Source organism: Natrix helvetica (assembly GCF_964273705.1).
Source record: "Natrix helvetica genome assembly, chromosome: 13".
NCBI lineage: Eukaryota > Metazoa > Chordata > Lepidosauria > Squamata > Natricidae > Natrix > Natrix helvetica.
The window spans coordinates 5,402,235-5,420,975 of NC_138557.1; the positions used below are offsets into that span (position 1 = coordinate 5,402,235).

The 18,741-nt window shown below is 44.4% G+C and overlaps 1 protein-coding gene across 1 annotated transcript; it reads right to left on the reverse strand.

Moving 5' to 3' along the window:
* Window positions 1-639: 639 nt before the first annotated feature.
* On the reverse strand, window positions 640-18,592 carry DAGLB (diacylglycerol lipase beta). The gene is made up of 16 exons (XM_081965990.1): window positions 18,384-18,592; window positions 17,727-17,851; window positions 16,863-17,014; window positions 15,635-15,809; window positions 14,135-14,393; window positions 13,923-14,045; window positions 12,935-13,062; window positions 11,420-11,546; window positions 10,074-10,157; window positions 9,074-9,151; window positions 7,244-7,324; window positions 6,474-6,601; window positions 5,445-5,513; window positions 4,904-4,976; window positions 3,640-3,893; window positions 640-3,044 (listed from the first exon to the last, which is right to left on the reverse strand). The coding sequence occupies exons 2-16, from the start codon at window positions 17,819-17,821 to the stop codon at window positions 2,861-2,863; spliced, it is 2,010 nt and encodes a 669-aa protein (XP_081822116.1). The 5' UTR covers window positions 17,822-17,851; window positions 18,384-18,592; the 3' UTR covers window positions 640-2,860.
* Between the last annotated feature and the right edge of the window lie 149 nt (window positions 18,593-18,741).

Here is an 18,741-nt window from a genome sequence, read left to right on the forward strand (position 1 = left end):
TTAAAAAGAGGGTGGAAATGTTGGTGCGTCTTATACACTGAATACAGCCACTTTTGGCCTCTGGAAACCCCACCCTGTGCATCCTATTTTTGCACGCAGAGGATTTGGGAGGCCTGCAGAGTGCTCCTGGGGGCCAAGGAGAGCAAACCCCCTTTTTTTTCTGTACCTCTTCAACATCTTGGTGTGTCTGATACTCCAGTGCGTCTTATAGTCTAAAAAATACGGTAACAACAACAGTTTTTCAATTAACTGGCAAGAAAGGTCATAAGATTGGGGGGGGGGGGAGTTAACAATTTTAGCCACACAACGTTTGGGCTCAATTGTCGTCGTATGTCAAGGACTACCCATATGCTGGTATTTTCTTTATAAGATTGTGGTGATATGCCTAGCTTATCACTGCTTCTCAACTCTTTAGCAACTCGTAAGATGTTTGGACTTCAACTCCCAGAATTCTCCAGGGCTGGCTAGGGAATCCTGGGAGTTGAAGTCCACCCATCTTAAGAGTTGCTAGAGTCAAGAAACACCAGTCTAACCAATATGGAAGGCAACTCTTGTGACTTTACCTGTACAACTTCTCATGTCAGCAGTGCCTGACACCCTGCCATGAATCCTCCTGTTTATGACTCTGAAAGGAGAAAACGCATCAAACTGATGTGGTGGAAACTTATTTTTAATTGGGGGGGGGGGGGGAATATCAGGATGTTATCTATAGATGAAGCTTAGGCCAACGGCCCTCATCGCTAGAGACCATAATTTTGTGCATTTGTTGCACACAACAGGGATAACGTCCAGAATGCCACTTTTTATCTATTCTTCCAACACGGTCGCTTTTATGCAGAAACACTTCTCATGGAACCCCAAAATAGCAAGCTTTAGGAAGCTGACTGTAGATAGCAATAGCACTTAGACTTATATACCGCTTCACAGTGCTTGACAGCTCTCTCTCAGCGGTTTACAGAGTCCGTCTATTGCCCCCAACAATCTGGGTCCTCATTTTACCCACCTCGGAAGGACGGAAGGCTGAGTCTACCTTGAGCCTGGTGAGATTCGAACTGCCAAATTGCAGCTAGCAGTCATCTGAAGTAGCCTGCAGTACTGCTCTCTAAGCACTCAGCTCAGTGATATTTGGCCCATTTTGGGGTGAGAGAGAGAGACCCCTCTTTCGTGAGACGCTTTAAAATTTCCCAATGCAAATTCAGCCCATAAAACTCTTGTATAGCATGAATAATGGCAGATACAGCTGATAAAAAAACTAGTCGGTTTCACATTAGTTTAAGCCTAATCCACATGTTAGCTTAATGGAAAACAATGACATGTTAGGCACCAGATATTAACATGTGCAAGAGAATGCCTAATTTTTCAAATCTTAACTCTGGAATTCTGTCTTGGCCTTAAAGGTGGTCCTTGACTTAACATCCATGTGTTTCGCAACCAAAGTTACATTGAAAAAAACAAAACTCGTCCCTGCACTTAGCCATCACAGCATTCTCACAATCATGACATCAAAAATTTGGGTGCTTGGCAATTGTCATGTTATTTGGGAATCCCAGCATCCTGGGATTATGTGTTCACCACTTGTGATCTTCCCAACTGCCTTCCAGATTCACTTAACGTCCGCACGACTGGCTTAAACCGCAGTGATTCACTTAACAACTGTGGCAACGGAAAGAGAAAGGTTTCGAAATTGGGCACAACTCAATTGCCTTGCTTAGCAACAGGAGATTCTGATTTCAATTGTGGTCGTACGTCAAGGACTACCTGTACTTAAATCTGGATGGTTTTTTTAAAAAAGCCTGTTAATTTCTTATTTGCTGAGATTAGACTGAGATTAAAAAGGGAAACCAAATTCAAATTTAGTTGGCTTCCAGATCAGAAATACATTTGTTTTTAATAGCACGCCTCTTCCTGGACTGGCATAATTTTTCCAGGAAGCCATTACGTTAAAAATTAGCCTATTTCCCTTCTACTACAAGATCTATCCAAAAACATCACCTGAAAACCACCATAAGGAGGGCAATTCTCTTGGAAGAATCCTCTAAATCAACTTGATCTGGATTTGTTCCTTGGACAATCACGCCAAACTTTCATCAGCTCTATAGATTTGTTTCTCCCCAAAAAAATTTAATACAGAGCTAAAAGGACCTTTCTGGTTTGTGCTTGAGACGAGCCGAAGACCGTGGCTTTTTAAATTGTCTTATCATTAATTGCACATTCAGCAGTGTTAAAAAGAACTGTAAACAAAAGCAGACATTATTGCACAGATACCCAAGAATAAAGAGTTCCGTCAAGTGGAAAGCATCAAAAACGCTTGTTTCTTTCAAGATTAAAGAAAACCAAGAGATTTCTGATCATCAGCAGAAACACAATCATCATCAAGTCCATATCCAAAATAGGCAAAGTCTTGAAGTTAATTTTCAACCAACATTCCTGATTTACTTACACATTTACAAGTCCCTCGTAAACCCTGCCGTCAGTCACTATGCCACAAGGAATTGGTTTGACGACACGAAATGTGCTTAGAAAAAACATGTAGATGGATCTAAAGGATCTTCAGGAGCACATCAACCGTCGCTTTCCATCCGTTGGGTTCTTCTCCATCACCACAATCCCTGGGCGGGTGTGACCTATTAAAAGTTCCGTGAAATCATACCTTTCAACACAAATCATACTCCGTCCATTACAAGCAGTCCAGACGACGTTACCCCAAATCCTTAAGGTGGTCGGACCTCCACAAACATCTGAAGATCTTTCTCTGGTTTCTGCTTTTAGACACAACGCAGCTGAACTGCTAAAGGCTGTCCTTGTGAACACCTGGGACACGGTCAGATTGTGCTTGTCCATCTCTGCCACGATACAACATTCAGAAAGCTTCACCTTGGGATCGACACGAAACGCAAGATGTATCCGTTTGGACCAAGCTGTGGAGAGCTCGGAGGACTATATCTGGCCAATGATCGGTGAGCATCTTGGGGCTGATTAAAATACTACCAAAGGCCGTTTCTCGGGACCAGCTGGCTGAATACTTGACTTCAGAAGAGAACCAACTGCAAGAGAAGACAAAGTCAAAGCTGGATTGGAAGTCTACGATTCTGTGCCTTATTTAAATACGTTTGATTCCCTCACAGGTATAATTAGTAAGTCATCATGTTCTAGAAATTACTAATACTTGGGGCCAATGGACAATTTTGTTGGAGGGAGCCAGGGAGGAGCCCAGGACAGGCTGAACAAGCAAAAGATCCAAAACACCTCTGCATGTTCAAAAGGATACAGGTAAAGGTTCCCCTCACACATCTGTGCTAGTCGTTCCCGACTCTAGGGGGCGGTGCTCATCTCCGCTTCAAAGCCAAAGAGCCAGCGCTGTCCGAAGATGTCTCCGTGGTCATGTGGCCGGCATGACTCAACGCCGAAGGCGCACGGAACGCTGTTCCCTTCCCACCAAAGGTGGTTCCTATTTTTCTACTTGCACTTTTACATGCTTTCGAACTGCTAGTTTGGCAGAAGCTGGGACAAGTCACGGGAGCTCACTCCGTTACGCGGCGCTAGGGATTCGAACCGCCGAACTGCCGACCTTTCTGATTGACAAGCTCAGCGTCTTAGCCACCCCATCCTGGCTTATGAACCCATAAATAATCCACTTACCCTTTTGTGCTGTTCTCTTCGACGATGTGGATGACTTTCCCAGGGAGAAACAAGTGGGGGTACTGAGGACTGGATCCTAATGGGGAACTGTCGTCCAAACTAGTATACAAAGGCGACTGCTGGGCCATCAGGCTCTCTTCGGCGAGGAGAGGTTGGGTCAAAGCATCTTGGTTCCTGCCATCCAGTTCTGTTGGGAAGTTATCAGGTTTCCCTCCAAAAACCTCATACCAGCATCCATGTAAGAGAATCTGGTACTGAATGTTGCACGACCGAAAGACGACAACAAAAGGAATAGAGAAGGAAATTTGTGAAATTGATTTTATTTGGATCAGGTTGAGGTGAACTGTTCTGACTGAGGCTTCCCAAGAGCATGAAGCAAGCTCCCTTTTATTATTAAAAAAAAACCCTCTTTTATTAATTGACTGTGAATTCTGCTCCTTCACATCCAGCAAAGTCTTTCAAGGGAGGATTTACAGTCACAGACTTTATCTGGCTTGGAGAGTTGCCAGGCTGATATCTGCAAAACTTGGCAAGGAGTCTCAGAGAGTCCTGAACAAATTAAGCAAACTAATGTTCTCCTGCAAACTCCACTCCCCATTTGCTCCTCTTTTATTTCCTCTGGGAGGGGCCATTCATCGCCCACCTGTGGCCTTTTGTTTTGTTTTGTTATAGAAGACCAGTAGCTACTCTCCTATTACTTCTCCGCCCCCCCCCTCCGTACATCTGGGCCACTAAAGAAGAACCCCCACCAGTAAAGAAATAAGTATAAATTGGGAACATCGTATAATATAGATTGATACATAAAAGAATATAATTATACCGAGCACATTAAGGTTAGAAGTTGGAAGATACAAATTCTGTATGTGTAAATTGTATTATTACTGTGACCAGTGTGTGAAAAAATAGGTTAACCTATTACACGGTCCACAAAAAATGTTGGTTGTTAAAGAGAAAACTGCAAATAAAACATTAAAAAAAGAAACGCCAAAATGCTGGGGTTTTTTTTTCAAAAGGCAACTTGACTTTGTTTTTCCTCGAAGACATTTCACTTCTCATCCCAAGAAGCTTCTTCGCTTCTTCAGAACCGAAGAAGCTTCTTGGATGAGAAGCGAAACGTCTTCAAGTCTGGTTGTCTTTTGGAGAAAAAAAAAAAAAAAAGCACCAAGCCGACTGAGAATCTCCACAGACATAAAGTAGGAAGCAGAAAAAGTTAAAAGCCAGCTTAATTTTTCATCCTAAAATAATTGCTTTTTTTTTTTTTTACCTTGGGTTTGTTACAGTGGGCAACGATTCGAATGATTCTCCTTTTCAGGTCTTCCAAATTGAGCATGCTTAACCTGTGTTGGGTACAACAACGGAAAGAAGCAAAGATCAAAATTCAAGGCTGGCTGCTGTGGCCCGCCGGCGGCCTGCGGAACTGGTAGCTCTGTGTCGGAGGCAGAGAAGGGGCCAGGGCCGTATGCCAGTTATCAGCTGCCTTCGGAGTCAGACATCAATGAGGCGGAAGAACTGTGTGAGCCTATTCCCAGTACGCGCATGTGCAGAGCTTCCAGAAGGCAAGAACAATTAAGACAAAAAGGGTGACTTGGGAGTAAGGCTTGGAGATGATTGGCCCCTCCCATAAGACGTAAAGGAGGAGCAAAGGCACATGAGTCTTTGCAGGAAGCAATTTTGTTCGTTTTGGTCGGTTTAAACTCTGAAGCTCCGTTTTGACTCTGTGCTCCGTTTGGCCTTGCAAAACTAATTGGCAATTAGGTCTCTGGCAGTGTTTCAAGGGAGATTCAAGGCATGTTGTGTACTCTTACCTGGGAACAATGTCCTTTCCCACAATGACTGACACAATAAACTGCTTTGTGTAGTCCGCAAGGGATTTGCTTCAAAGAGGAGAAATCGGAAAGAAAGAAAGCACAGTTAGGGCAGCCAATGATTGAGACTCACGACCGGTATTAATAAAGGCAGGTGTTTATTTAACATACACAGGTAGTCCTCGACTTAACAACAGTTCATTTAGTGACCGTCCGAAGTTACCACGGCCCTGAAAAAAGCGACTTATGACTATTTGTCCCCCTTAACGACCGTTGCAGCATCACATGATCAAAATTCAGACGCTTGGCCACTGACTCACAGTTATGACATTTGCAGCATCCTGGGGTCAGGTGTTCCCCTTTTGTGACGTTCTGACAACGGCAAATCCAGATTCACTTAACCACCGTGTGACCAACTTAACAACCGCAATGATTCACGTCACCACAATGGCCAAAAAGGTCGTAAAAATGGGTCAGAACTCACTTAGCAAATGTTTCACGCTGGGCTCAACGGTGGTCGTAGGTCCACAACTGAACAGGTCGTCCTCAATTTACGACCGTTATGTGAATCACTGTGAGTGCTAAATTAGTAACACAGTTGTTAAGTGATGATCATCAGAAGGTCACAAAAGGAGATGGTCATAAATATGAATCAGTTGCCAAGCATCTGACTCATATTTATGCAGTGTTGCGGGCTATTCTGCTCACTGCCAGGAGTTCGATTCTGACCAGCTCAAGATTGAATCAGCCTTCCATCCTTCCGAGGTCGGTAAAACGAGGATCCAGATTGTTGGGGGCAAGAGGCTGACTCTGTAAACCGCTTAGAGAGGGCTATAAAGCGGTATATAAGTCTAAGATGGGACCGAAAGACCATTACCGGGAAGCAAATTGACTCAACCAGCGACGACCACATGACCTCCAGGAAGATCCAGGGGCGAATCCCAGCTCCACTTGGCGCCCTAATCTATGCCCTGACGGATCTGATGATCCCCCCCCCCCCATGAAAAGAATCAACAGGATATAACGTACCTCAATAAGCCACCAGGCGGAGAAAAAGCGTAACATCTCATGTTGGGAAAGGAGTTTCTGAGCATGATAGCCAAGATGGAGGCAATGCCTCCTCCTAAGCTGTGGCCAGCGACGACCAGTTTATATTCCTAAGGAAAGAGAGAACAAGCAAAGGGAAAAAGGCAGAAAGCCCAATGGGAAGCAGAGCCAACTGGGCGTTGGGGCCTGTCGGCCACCGGCCCCCCCAACAGCCGAATTGGAGGAGGAAGAGGCGTGGAGTCAGGGCCAGCATCAAGGCAACCTGAGAGCTCCAACGGAGAAGAGGGAATGGAGCTGTCACAGAGAGAGGGGGGGGGAGCCTGGGCTGTCCACCAGCTCTCAGATGGAGAGTCAACAGCCCCCAGGTCTGGAGGTGGCTGATGAGGAAGAGGAGGAACAGCTGGGTCCAGTGCCTGACGCACGAATGCGCAGAAGGCAGAGGAGAGGAGAGCAGTGGAAATCTATGGGCCGGTCCTTGGGACGGAAGAGCTACCGCTGCTAAGGAAGCCCCACCCTAGCTCTGGGGATAAAAGGCGGAGATGAATAGATGTGGCAGAGAACTATTCATCTTCCAGACGGACAGACTTGTTAGCCTGCGGTGAGAGAGAAACTTTTTGCCAAAGCTGTCGGCGCTCCTAATCAAGGAACAGTTTGATTTAAAAACAGAGGTTTTGTTGTGTTTGGGGAACTGGGTCAGAACAGTCGGCTGCCGCATCGGAGAGGCAGAACAGAGTCCAAAGGCCACAACTTACGGGTGCGATGGTGAGCGCCTGGTTCAAAATCCCATCGTTTATCAGCCTTCTGTAAATATAATTGGCAGCCTGGGTTATCCCCTATAAGGGAAAACGGGAAGAAGTTAGCAGCACTGGTGAAGGCTTCGCTCGCAACTACAGATGCGTTTTCCATTCACAACCACAATTGGGATCAGAATTTGAGTCACTAAGCAAGGCAGGTGCTTGGGAGAATAGCTTGACTCCCTCTTCTTTGTGGCAACCCCTGAGATATTGGAAGACTGCTATCATGTCTCCCCTAGTCCTTCTTTCTCTTAAGCTAAACATACCCAGTTCCTGCAACCGTTCCTCCTATGTTTTAGCCTCCAGTCCTCTAATCCTCTTTGTTGCTCTTCTCTGCACTCTTTTCTACAGAGGAGTACTGGAGCATGCCACTCATTAAAGAAGCATAACTTCTTTCTTCATTTCTTCATCAAACCTTTCAGTGTTTTGTCCATATTAAAATTTTGCGTCATTGACTTGCTCTTATAAAGATTACCGGTGGGCTTAAAGCTTTCTTTTTAAAAAAAAAAAGTTTTATTTTTATTTTTTATTTCTCATACATCCATTCACAAAGATACTATCATAACTATTATTAACAATGTGTGTTTTGATATTTATAACGATTCATTCCTCCTCCTAAAATTAAAAATATAATCGAGATGGCTTTCCTGCCATCCCATACGCCCATCTCGTTTGACGACATCTTCCCTCCCCTTTTCTCCTTCCCTCTCTTCTTCTCTACTTTCTTCTTTCCTCCTCTCCTTTCCCTTCTCTTCTTCCCCTTCCTCTCCCCCACTCCTCTCCTCTTCTTCCCCTTTCCTACTCACTCTCCTACTCTTACTTCCCCTCCATTTCTTCCTCTCCTTTTCCCTTTCTTCTTTCCCTCTCCTTTCCTCTGTTCCTCTCCTCTCCTCTCCCTACCGTTCCCTCTACTCCTCTCTCCGTTCCTGCTTTCCATTGTTAGGTTTACATATTTCGTCTTCAAGCTGGTGTATTTTCGGGATGGCATTCGACCAAACTCGGTTCTGTATTTACATAACCATCTTACATCCCTCAATTTATTTTCCATTCTGATAGTTACACAGAGATCACCCTTTAAACGTATATCTGTATAATTAATACCTTTCTATTTTCCCCCTCCTTCATTGGATAGTGTGTCGTCTGGGTTTATATTTCCTTTCCTCCCCCTGCTCCCTTTCCTCTCATAAAGGTTTCTAATTGAGGCCAGGAATGTGGGATGTAAGAAGTACCGTATTTTTCAGAGTATAAGACGCACCAAAATTTTGAAGAGGCAATTTTTTTTAAAAAAAAAAAGTTTTTGCACTCTGCAAACCTTGGGCCCATTTTTTTTAAAGGCACGAATAGCCTTTAGGAGGCTTCAGAGTGCTCCTGGGGGGTGGGGGGCAAAAAAGAGCAAAAAACAAATGGGCCCATTTTTTGTAAACAAAAAGGAGGCAATGATAGTCTTTAGGAGGCTTATAGAGTGCTCCTGGGGGGGTGAGGGGGGGGAACGGAGCAAAAAATTGCCTGTTTCCCCCTCATTTCTGCCCTCCCCAGCCCCCAGGAGCACTCTGAAAGCCTCCTAAAGGCTATGCACAGTCATTTTGGTGAAGGGGGCAAGGTTTTGGGAGGCCAAAAATGCTGTATTCAGTGTATAAGATGCACCCAGATTTTCAGCCTCTTTTTTGAGGGGAAAAGGTGCGTCTTATACTCCGAAAAATACGGTATATCAAACAACAGCAGGCAACTAGCCAAACGGCCTTACTGTTGACCATCAAACCAATAACAGTGCTAAAAATATTTACCAACCTTATGCACCAGACCGTTTTCTAGGACGTCTTCAAGAGTTAAGCTTTCACAATCTGCTGAAAGGTCCGTTAGGACATCCTGAGAGCCAAAAAATAACAACAACAAAATACAAAACAGGTCGTGAATTTTCTTCTGCCTGTCAGACAGACAGACAAGATTATTGGCGCAGGATTATTGTGGTTGGAAAAAATGCTAAGGCAACATATTGTTTTAAAGCCATAAATACTTTTTCAACATGCTGCTGAAAATTGATTTTTTATACATTTTTAAATGTAATTTCTAATGTTGGATTTTCCCCCTTACCAGGGGGAGCCCCCTTGTGGAGTACTGTGGAGCTTTTACCATGGCAACTCCAATGTGCTGTACAGAAGAAGCCATTTTACAGCACAACAGGCTGTATCTTAACAGAACACACACACCCGAGGGGTTTTGGGGGTGTCTTACCCCCACAGTATTTTTTTCTCAGAGAGAAAGTCATCTATGTACTAAGTTTAGTCGCTTGAGGTGTTCCAGAGTTATGGTGGAACACACACACATAGACACAGACAGACAGCCATTTACATACATACATACATAGCATTTGTGCTGATAAATAAATGAAGGAGACTAGTATAGATCTATTTCAAGCTGTTTAGCTCTCATCAGCTAGCCATTCCCTTACTGGGATTCGAACCTGGGCTGTTTTTACGTTAGGCAGTTGTATTAGCCTCTAAGCCACAAGCTCTCCTCCCTTATCAGCTGAGCCAAGGAAATGATGGGAGCAGTATGCTCCCTCCCACATTTGGGCATACCAGGTGCTTTGACATAACACTATATATATATATTTTAAAAAAGATTATTGTCACAGCTGATAGGAGCGGAATATTCTGACTGGCTTGATCTAAATTTGATCTAATCACTTTCTGTGTTCTCGGTATATACCAGCCAAACTTTTAAAAGATTCCATAAGCGAAAGCTTATTCCAATATAATACCCCATGAGCCACGCACGGAGAGATTACCTCACATGATAAAGTTCCTCTCACAGCTACCACAATGGCTTCTTTTTGGTGATCCAAGGCCACGAAGAAAGGGATCTCGAAAATCTGAAAGCACAAGCAGCGGAGAGGAAACAGAAGGATCCTTTTTCAGGCTGAGTTGTTTTGAGGGGGATCACCTGAAAACAGTTAACCCTGCCTAGGCGGGATGGGAGCTGCTGAAGGAAGTTTTATTTATAGCTGGGCGTTGAATTGTGGGGTCCTTGGTGCTCCCTCAGTCTGGTTGTTTTCTTGGAGACGTTTCATGACCCAGCTAGGGAACATCATCAGTGCTAGAAGGGAGTGGGGCTCGGTGGGGGGGGGGGAAGGGAGAGAAAGAGATAAAGAGAGAGAGAGAGAGAGAAAGAGAAGGACTATGGGGTCCTTAATGCTGGTTCCAGCGTCCAAAGGGCCTCCAGAGCCTGGGGAGGCCGTTTTCACCCTCCCGGAAGCCCGGGAACACAAAAACACCCTCCGCCGTAGTGCAGGAGGTTGACTAGGCCACGCCCACACCCACCCAGCAACCAGGCAGAGAACCCCTTGCTAAAATGTTTTTTAATATATATAAAGTTTTTTTTATTTTTCCATTTTCATAACATACAACCACACATATACTATTACATAGCCAACATCGTATTGTATTATTAAATGTTTACATCATTTCATCTTGCCATCAACTCCCGAAAACAATTATCGGCTCTTCTGCTCTCCATACACCATATTTATACCTTATCCATCACTTTCTTCTCCCTCTCTCCTCCCCCTCCCTCCCTCCTTTCTTCCCTCTGTCATCCTTCTCTTCTCTACTTCCCCTACCTCTCTCCTTCTCCTCTCTCCCCTTTCCACTCCTTCTTTCTCTCCTCCTCTTTCCCCTCCCTTGCCCTCTCTCCTCTCCCTCTCTCCTTCCCTTAACCTCTCTCCTCTACTTCCCACTCCTCATTTCTCTCCTCCTCTCCCCTCTTGCCCTCTCTCCTATCCCTCTCTTCTTCCCTTACCTCTCTCCTCTCTCCCTTTTCCACTCCTCCTTTCTCTCCTCCTCTTCCCCCCCCCTTGCCCTCTCTCCTATCCCTCTCTTTTTCCCTTGCCTCTCTCCTCTACTTCCCACTCTTCATCTCATTTACTTGGTGTATTTCAGCCTCTGAGCAAGCTCCATTTTATGTTGATGGTATTCATAATTCCTGTTCAATATACATCTTTAATTTTAACATATATCTTCCTCCTCCTCTTTTGTAAAAAAAAATAGAACAAAAAAGTATACATATATAGTCATTGAGTTTTTTACCCCTTGCTAAAAGTTTTGAAGCCCAGCCCTGCCTGCTTCCCATGCTTACTTTATTGTGAAAGCTGATGTGGATGAAATCCCTGTTCTGCAAACCTGTCATTTGCAGGATGGAGCCAAAGTGCATGTTAAGGTAATCTCTCCCGATGATTTCCGTCTGCGCCGAGCTGTTTCTGCAACTAAGAAATCCAGAAAGAAAGAAAATGGGGGGGGGGGGGGGAACCAGTTGAGAATAGCTAGATTTCTGGTATTGTTGAAATGTACTTATCAGGATTCAATTAGTGAGAAGGACAATCTATGCATATGTTTGTTCTTTTTCCCCCATGCACATTTTTATTTTGTTTTGTCTAGTTTAGCTTAGTTTGGTACTTGTTCCCTTCTTTATTTTATTTTTTACTTCTCTTGGAGTTTGCATTTTAACTTTGGAAATAAAACAAAAAACATATTTTAAAAAGAGAGCAGTTATGCATCCCTCCTTTCTTTCTTTCTTTCTTTCTTTCTTTCTTTCTTTCTTTCTTTCTTTCTTTCTTCTTTTTTACTTCTCTTGGAGTTTGCATTTTAACTTTGGAAATAAAACAAAAAAACATATTTTAAAAACGAGAGCAGTTATGCATCCCTTCTTTCTTTCTTTCTTTTTTACCTCTCTTGGAGTTTGTGTTTTAACTTTGGAAATAAAACAAAAAACCACATTTTAAAAAAAGAGAACAGTTATGTTTCTCCGTTCTCCACAGATTTTTAGAATACAGATTTTTTTGATTTTTAGAATGCAGAGAAGTGTTTGCTTCTTACCCAAGAAGCTTCAATCAGAACTAAAGAAGCCTCTTGGATGAGAAACAAAACATCTTCAAGGGAAAAAACCAAGGAAGTCCAGTTGCCTCTTGAAAAAAAGCACCGTTGGGATTAGAACAGTGCGAGAAGGTCATTTGTGCTAAGCAGCACGGAAGGATAACTTCAAGGTTTTTAAGCTACAGAGCAAGTTGGTTTTAAGAAACAACTTGAAATTAAAATTTCAAAAACATTAGGTAAAGGTAAAGGTGTCCCTCAAACATATGTGCTGGTCGTTCCTGACTCTAGGGGGCGCTGCTCATCTCCGTTTCAAAGCCGAAGAGCCAGCGCTGTCCGAAGTCGTCTCCGTGGTCATGTGGCCGGCATGACTCAACACCGAAGGTGCACAGAACGCTGTTCCCTTCCCACCAAAGGTGGTTCCTATTTTTCTACTTGCATCTTTTACGTGCTTTCGAACTGCTAGGTTGGCAGAAGCTGGGATGAGTAACGGGAGCTCACTCCGTTAGGCGGCACTAGGGATTCGAACCGCCGACCTTTCTGATGGACAAGCTCAGCCACTGAGCCACCTTCAAAAACATTACAATTATTAAAAATAAAAATGAAGATTCGAAACACTAGAAAAGGTCATTTAGTATTAAGGATTCTGTGATGCAGAAATTACTTTTCACACATTTAATCCTCCCAGTTTTACAATTCCCCAACCGCCAGATTCTCTTATGTCCCACTCAACCTTGTAAGATCTGCACACATCCTGCTTTTTAAGAAGGTTAAGTGGACCTACCAGAAGCCTCTGAGTTTACAGAGACCCGTGAAAGGGTTCATCAGGACATAATATGGCCAGCCGTACGCAGCCGCTGCAAACTTCATATAATGAGCCGCGTTTTCTAATTCAACCTCCAAATCATTTCCCTGGAAAAGAGACGATTTTACGACCTTTTTTTGCGGAGTCATTAAGCAAGCACTGCAGCCATTAAGCAAACCTCACTCAGTCTTAAGGGAATGCTTTGTTTGCTGGGGTGAGTTTTTCCCATAGCGAACAAGTGCCAGTTTTCCGAAAAACAGTCATAAAATGAAATCCCGTGACTACGGGACGTTGCAAATGTCCGTAAACAGGGCTGGGTGACTGAGTACCCCAGGTTTGGTCAAGTTAAGTGTGGAGGGACCCCAACATGTGATAGAGGCGGCAAAGAAAAGTAATAAGTAATAAAATAATAATAAAGTAAAACAAAAAATAAATAAATAAATGTAGCAAAATATTAAATAATGAAGCAATACAAAAATATATATAAAATAATAAGATAAAATAGATATAAAATATAAAATAAAATTCCAAAATAAAATAAATAAATGAAGTAAAATATAAAATAATAAGGCAATATAAAATAATAAGATAAAAAATTTATAAAATGAAATATAAAGTAATAAAATAAAATGAATTTTGAAAATCCAAAATAAAATAAATGAAGTAAAATATAAAATGATAAAGCAATATAAAATAAATAAAATAAAATGAAATAATAAAATATAAATAAAATAAAATGAATAAAATAAAATTAAATTTATTATTTTTAAAAAAACTGCTTAAAAAAACCTGGGTCCTATAAGTACCCTAAAAGGATGCCTGTTGTGATTTCAAACGGTCGCTAAGTCACCAGTCGTAAGTCGAGGACTACCCGATACTTCAGTCGCGCACATCAAACAGGCGGGCGTGTGCAGCTACAAAACGGCACTGGCGGCAACCTTCCTTGTAACGGGCGCGACAGACTTACCTCTGGAGGCGACGGGGGCTGAATTAAAACTTCGTCGGGGTCTTTTGAATTTTCAACCTTATCTTGTTGCTGGTGGAGCAGAGTCAGGCCAGCTGCTATGTCGCTCGGCACTAAGTCGGTGTCCTGCAGAAAGAGAGAGGGGTGTGTGTGTTTTGAGTCGCAGAGATGGCATAAAGGCAAAACGACGCACAACACGACTATCGACCTCTTACCGAGAAGTAGGAACGGAAAAGTTCCGCGATGCTCGTAAAAGCCACGCGGTGATCGTCGTTTTGCACGATGCAGCAACACAACAGCTGGATTCTCTTTTCCCAGACTCGTGTGGCTCTCTTCTTGATGTTGCAGAACAGCTGCTCCGACTGGCTGCTCTCCAGATTGCGGCTGGCGTAGTCAGCCAGGTAGACCGTCTTCCTCCCAAGAGGGTCAAAGAAAATGAAAACTGCTACCAGCGTGAAGATCATGATCGCCCAGCTGACGTGAAGAACAGAGGAGAAATGCCATAAAATCCAAGTCCTTGTTTTGACCCAGCAGCACGAAGCCGAATCTTCGTCCCGATAAACCCATTTTATTTAATGGACTGTGAATTCTGCTCATTCACATCCAGCGAAGTCTTTCAAGGGAGGATTTACAGTCACAGACCTTCTCTGGCTTGGAGAGCTGCCAGGCCGATAGCTGCAAAACTTGGCAAGGAGTCTCGGAGAGTCACAAACCAATTAAGTGAACTAATTGTCTCCTGCAAACTCCACTCCCCTTTCGCTCCCCTTTTATTTCCTCTGGGAGGGGCCATTCACCGTCCACCTGTGGCCTTACTCCCAAGTCGATCCCTGTTCCTTAGCTGTTCCCTTCGTCTGGCAACTCTGTGCATACGCCCACTGGGAACAGGCTCCAGCTGTTCTTCTGCCTCACTGATGTCTGACTCCGAAGGCAGCTGATAACTGACATACGGCCCCGGCCCCCTCTCTGCCTCTGACACAGAGCTCTGATCAGAGCCTTTCCCAGACTCCAGGACTGGCCCAGGTTCCTCCCCAACCTCCTCACTGCCTGAGTCTGCTACCAGCTCCGCTGGCGGGCCACAACCTCTTGGTTATTTTTACCGTTTGCTTTCTTTTTCCTGCTACACAAATTAAAAATCATTGACTACTTCTCCAGTGCTGGATTATAAATCTCTGTGGATGGTTAAACAATGAAAAACACGTACAGCTTGTTCCACGACAAGGCCCGGATCGTAGCATTAACAAAAAAATATTTTTTAAAATGTTATGGGATTTCCAGAACTCTTAGAACTGTTAACCTACATTTCCATCCAGAAAAAGCTGCCTGGAAATCATTCAAAAATTTGACACCAGAAATGAGAACTGAAACAATTTTTTTCTTTATCAACAGTGGGAGCTGGATCGTAACTTTCCTCGACTTTACGACCACAAGGACGAATGGCCTTTCCATTCTGGCCCAACCTCCTCACTGTCTGAATCTGCTGCCAGCTTCGCGTGGCATAGGTTCGCCATCACGGCTCTGTACAACTGCTGGAAGGAAGGCAATTCTAGGCCATCAACCAAACACAAGGAGATGAACTTAAGGCCTTCTCTATCTCAAATAAACCTTCACAAAGCAAAGAAAATACCCAGTTGCAATTCCAAAAAGATGAATATCCCTATTTAGGAGACGCCGTATCCAGACCCCCTGTCCAGCAACAGAAGGCACAACAGCCTCACCTGACAACAACGGTTCCAAAAATGGCATCGATCATAGCTCTTTCGCAGTTTACTCGCTTGTCAGCTATCCACACAGTTCCAACCACAGCCCAGACCAGCTCCGGGATGTAGAGAGCTAGACGGACGTATAGAAGTTTCGGGAGGGATTTTCGTGGTCCGGGGTTGGAAATGGTTCCTGGAAAACAAAAGTCATTCGACTTAAGGACTAGAAAAACGACAGCCGCAGCTGGTTTTATTTTAGACTGAAAACATCTGGGGACCCAAACAGGTGCCATTCCTTTAGATTGATGGATGATGGGCCATCTACAAGTCGTCCTTGATGTTAACTCCTAATGTTGCCATAGTAAGAGAAAGGAGCGCATTCCACGCATACTGTCGGATGAAGCCGGATCTCAGATTACTGCAGCAGGCTTGGGAGAGGTGCACCTCATTGGGGAATGTGATTTATGACACAGACTGAGAGGAGGGAAGGAACAGGGGTAAAGTTCAGCTGTAACTCAAACAAAGCTTAGGTCTGACTGTGAAAAGATCTTGCCAAAAATAAATGCTCCTAATAAATGAGTAATTTTCCTTTGAAGTTTGGCCCGAGGCTCATGAATCAATTAGGGCATTTTTTGGAAACCTGACATTTAAATGCAACAGTTTCTTTAGAGACTGTTCACAGTCACCACGGCACTGGAAAAAAGTGACTTACGACCACTGCAGCATACCCATGGTCTCACGTGATCAAAATTTAGACCCTTGGCAACTGATTCCTATTTATGACGGTTGCGGTGTTCTGGGGGTCACGTGTTCTCCTTTTGCGACCTTCTGACCAGCAAAGCCAAGGGGGTTAACCACTGTGTTAGCGACTTAACAACAGCAGCAATTTACTTAACAAACGTGGCAAGAAAGTTCATAAAAATGGGGCAAAACTCACTTAGCAATAAAAATTTGGGGCTCAATCGTAAGTCGAGGACTCCCTGTAGTGGATGTCGTAGTTTAACTACCACGCTAAAAAAAAAACCCTTTTCCTAGAAGGAAAACCTTCTAAGATTATAGGCAAAGACGTTCCTAGATTATACTTTTGTGCTGCAAAATTATAACACACCTGTCTGTTTACATTTATAATTAGCACTTGGACAGGCTGATCTCCCTATCAAGCAGCTTCTTGTATGACTGATGTTCAACACCATCAGAATCACAGTGGCTTTTCTTAATCCATAAGTTAATGAAGAAGTCAAATTACCTTGCATGCTGGTGTATGTAATAGACGACAAAGCAGCTATGATGAATGCCAAGAGGATGAGGAGGATGAGCAGGTAGTTATTCAGCAGACCTCCTCCAGTACAGTTAAATTGTCCTTTGTGTATGGAATACAAAACCAAAATTCCGATCCACCTGAGGAAAGAAAGAAAGAAAGAAAGAGGAAAGGAAACGAAAGGAGAAAAATGAAGGAAGGAAGGAGAAAGGAAAGGAAGGAAAGAGGGAGGGAGGGAAAGAGAAAGAAAGAAAGAATGCAAAAAAGGAAGAGGAAACAAAACAAAACAAAAAGGGAAAAAAGGAGAAAGGAAAGGAAAAAAGGATGGAAGGAAGGAAGAGAAAAAGAATGCAAGAAAGAAAGAAAAGAGGAAAGGAAAAAGGAGAAAAAGGAAGGAAGGAAAGGAAGAAAGGAAAGGGAAAGGAAGGAAGGTGAAAGGAAAGGAAGGAAAGAAGGAGAAAGGAAAGGAAAGGAAAAAGAAAGGAGGGAAGGAAGGAAGGGGTGTCAAATTCAATTTCATTGAGGGTCACATCAAGGCTGTGGTTGACCTCGAGGGGGCCCGTTGGGCATAACACTGAATGGGTGTGGCCAACCGGGTGGGCGTGGCCAGCTTGACACCCCCCCCCCCAAACTGCTGGCATGTTTCCTCTTCGTACTGGGTAGACTGGGCCAAAGCCACACTGGCCTGATCTTTCCTCTTTGCAATGGTAGACCGGACTGCCCCACGGGCCGGATCTGACCACATCGCGGGCCAGATGTGGCCCCGTGGGTCTTGAGTTTGACACCCCTGATCTACAGGAACTGAGCTGCTATGTCTAGGAGCAGCCCTACCTCTGAGAGCAGACATCTTACCAGGTCATTCTGATGAACAATTCAAAGGCTCCAGGAAAGACAAAGTCATCACTGCCGATAGCCCAACGCCGGCCAAACAACATCAATCCAGGCATAGCGGAAATCGGGCTGCGACTCTTCTACCACTGCAGGAGAACAAGGAGACCCGCCATCTCAGACACAACAGCTTTCACAGTTAGCTTGAACTTTTTAACATGTTTGGGCTTTCTAGACCTCCTTCCTGCTCTTCAAGACTAGGTGTCCTTCCAAACTTCTTGAGGACACCATGGGCATCAACCCACGAGGCTTCCTTTCATCTCCTTCCTGGTTTTTGTAACCAACTGATACACTTTCTACAGTATGTAAAAAAGGAGGATTCTTTGTGTTGTGTTTGTTTTGAAAATTTAAAAAAGCAGTTCCCCCACCTTTGCAAGCTTTTCCTTCCCGCCCCGCCCCCCTAAGACCCATCATCCCCATCTCTTTCCACTCTCTTATACCCCCCCCACCGCCTGTACCCCATGCCAATCATCTCTCTCCCTGGCAACCCAGAGCTTTGCCCACCCAGGACAGTCCTCTCCCCAGTCCAGGCCCTTGTAAAAACCAGGGACCCTTCCCCAACTCATCGCATCTCCCTGTTTCCAGGCCCCCCACCCACCCAATCCAGAGCTTGCAACTCACCTGCCCGGCTTTGCAACCTCCGCGCTTCGCTTTGCAGACTCGGCTCGCGCCCCGCGGAGAGTCAGAACGCCGTGACGTCACTCCAGGATCCCCGGGCCGACTGTTGTTTTTTTTCTCCCTGTTTTGCTGGCCTCTTCCCGAAGCGACGCATGCGTAGAGCTCTCCTTTGACCTCGGCAGCCTGGCGGAGCCGGGGAGGTTGGTTGGAAGGAAGGCGCGTGCGCAGAGCGGAGGAGGCGGAGGACCAAGCGGGAAGGAGCCCTTGGAGTCAAAGAGGTAAGGATCACTCGAGGGACTTTCAGGCGCGCTGCAGTTGCGGTTTCGTTCGGCTGCCTTGAGACGCCGGCCGGCTAGGGTTG

What these genes read in the sequence shown, in the direction of transcription:
- DAGLB (XM_081965990.1), bottom strand. Translation starts at nt 17,821, where the DNA reads ATGCCTGGATTGATGTTGTTTGGCCGGCGTTGGGCTATCGGCAGTGAT. An exon ending in TTTGGAACCGTTGTTGTCAG is followed by an intron (nt 14,394 to 15,634) that starts GTGAGGCTGTTG and finishes TCTTCACGTCAG; the next exon opens with CTGGGCGATCATGATCTTCA. An exon ending in GAAGAGAACAGCACAAAAGG is followed by an intron (nt 3,045 to 3,639) that starts GTAAGTGGATTA and finishes CTTCTCTTGCAG; the next exon opens with TTGGTTCTCTTCTGAAGTCA.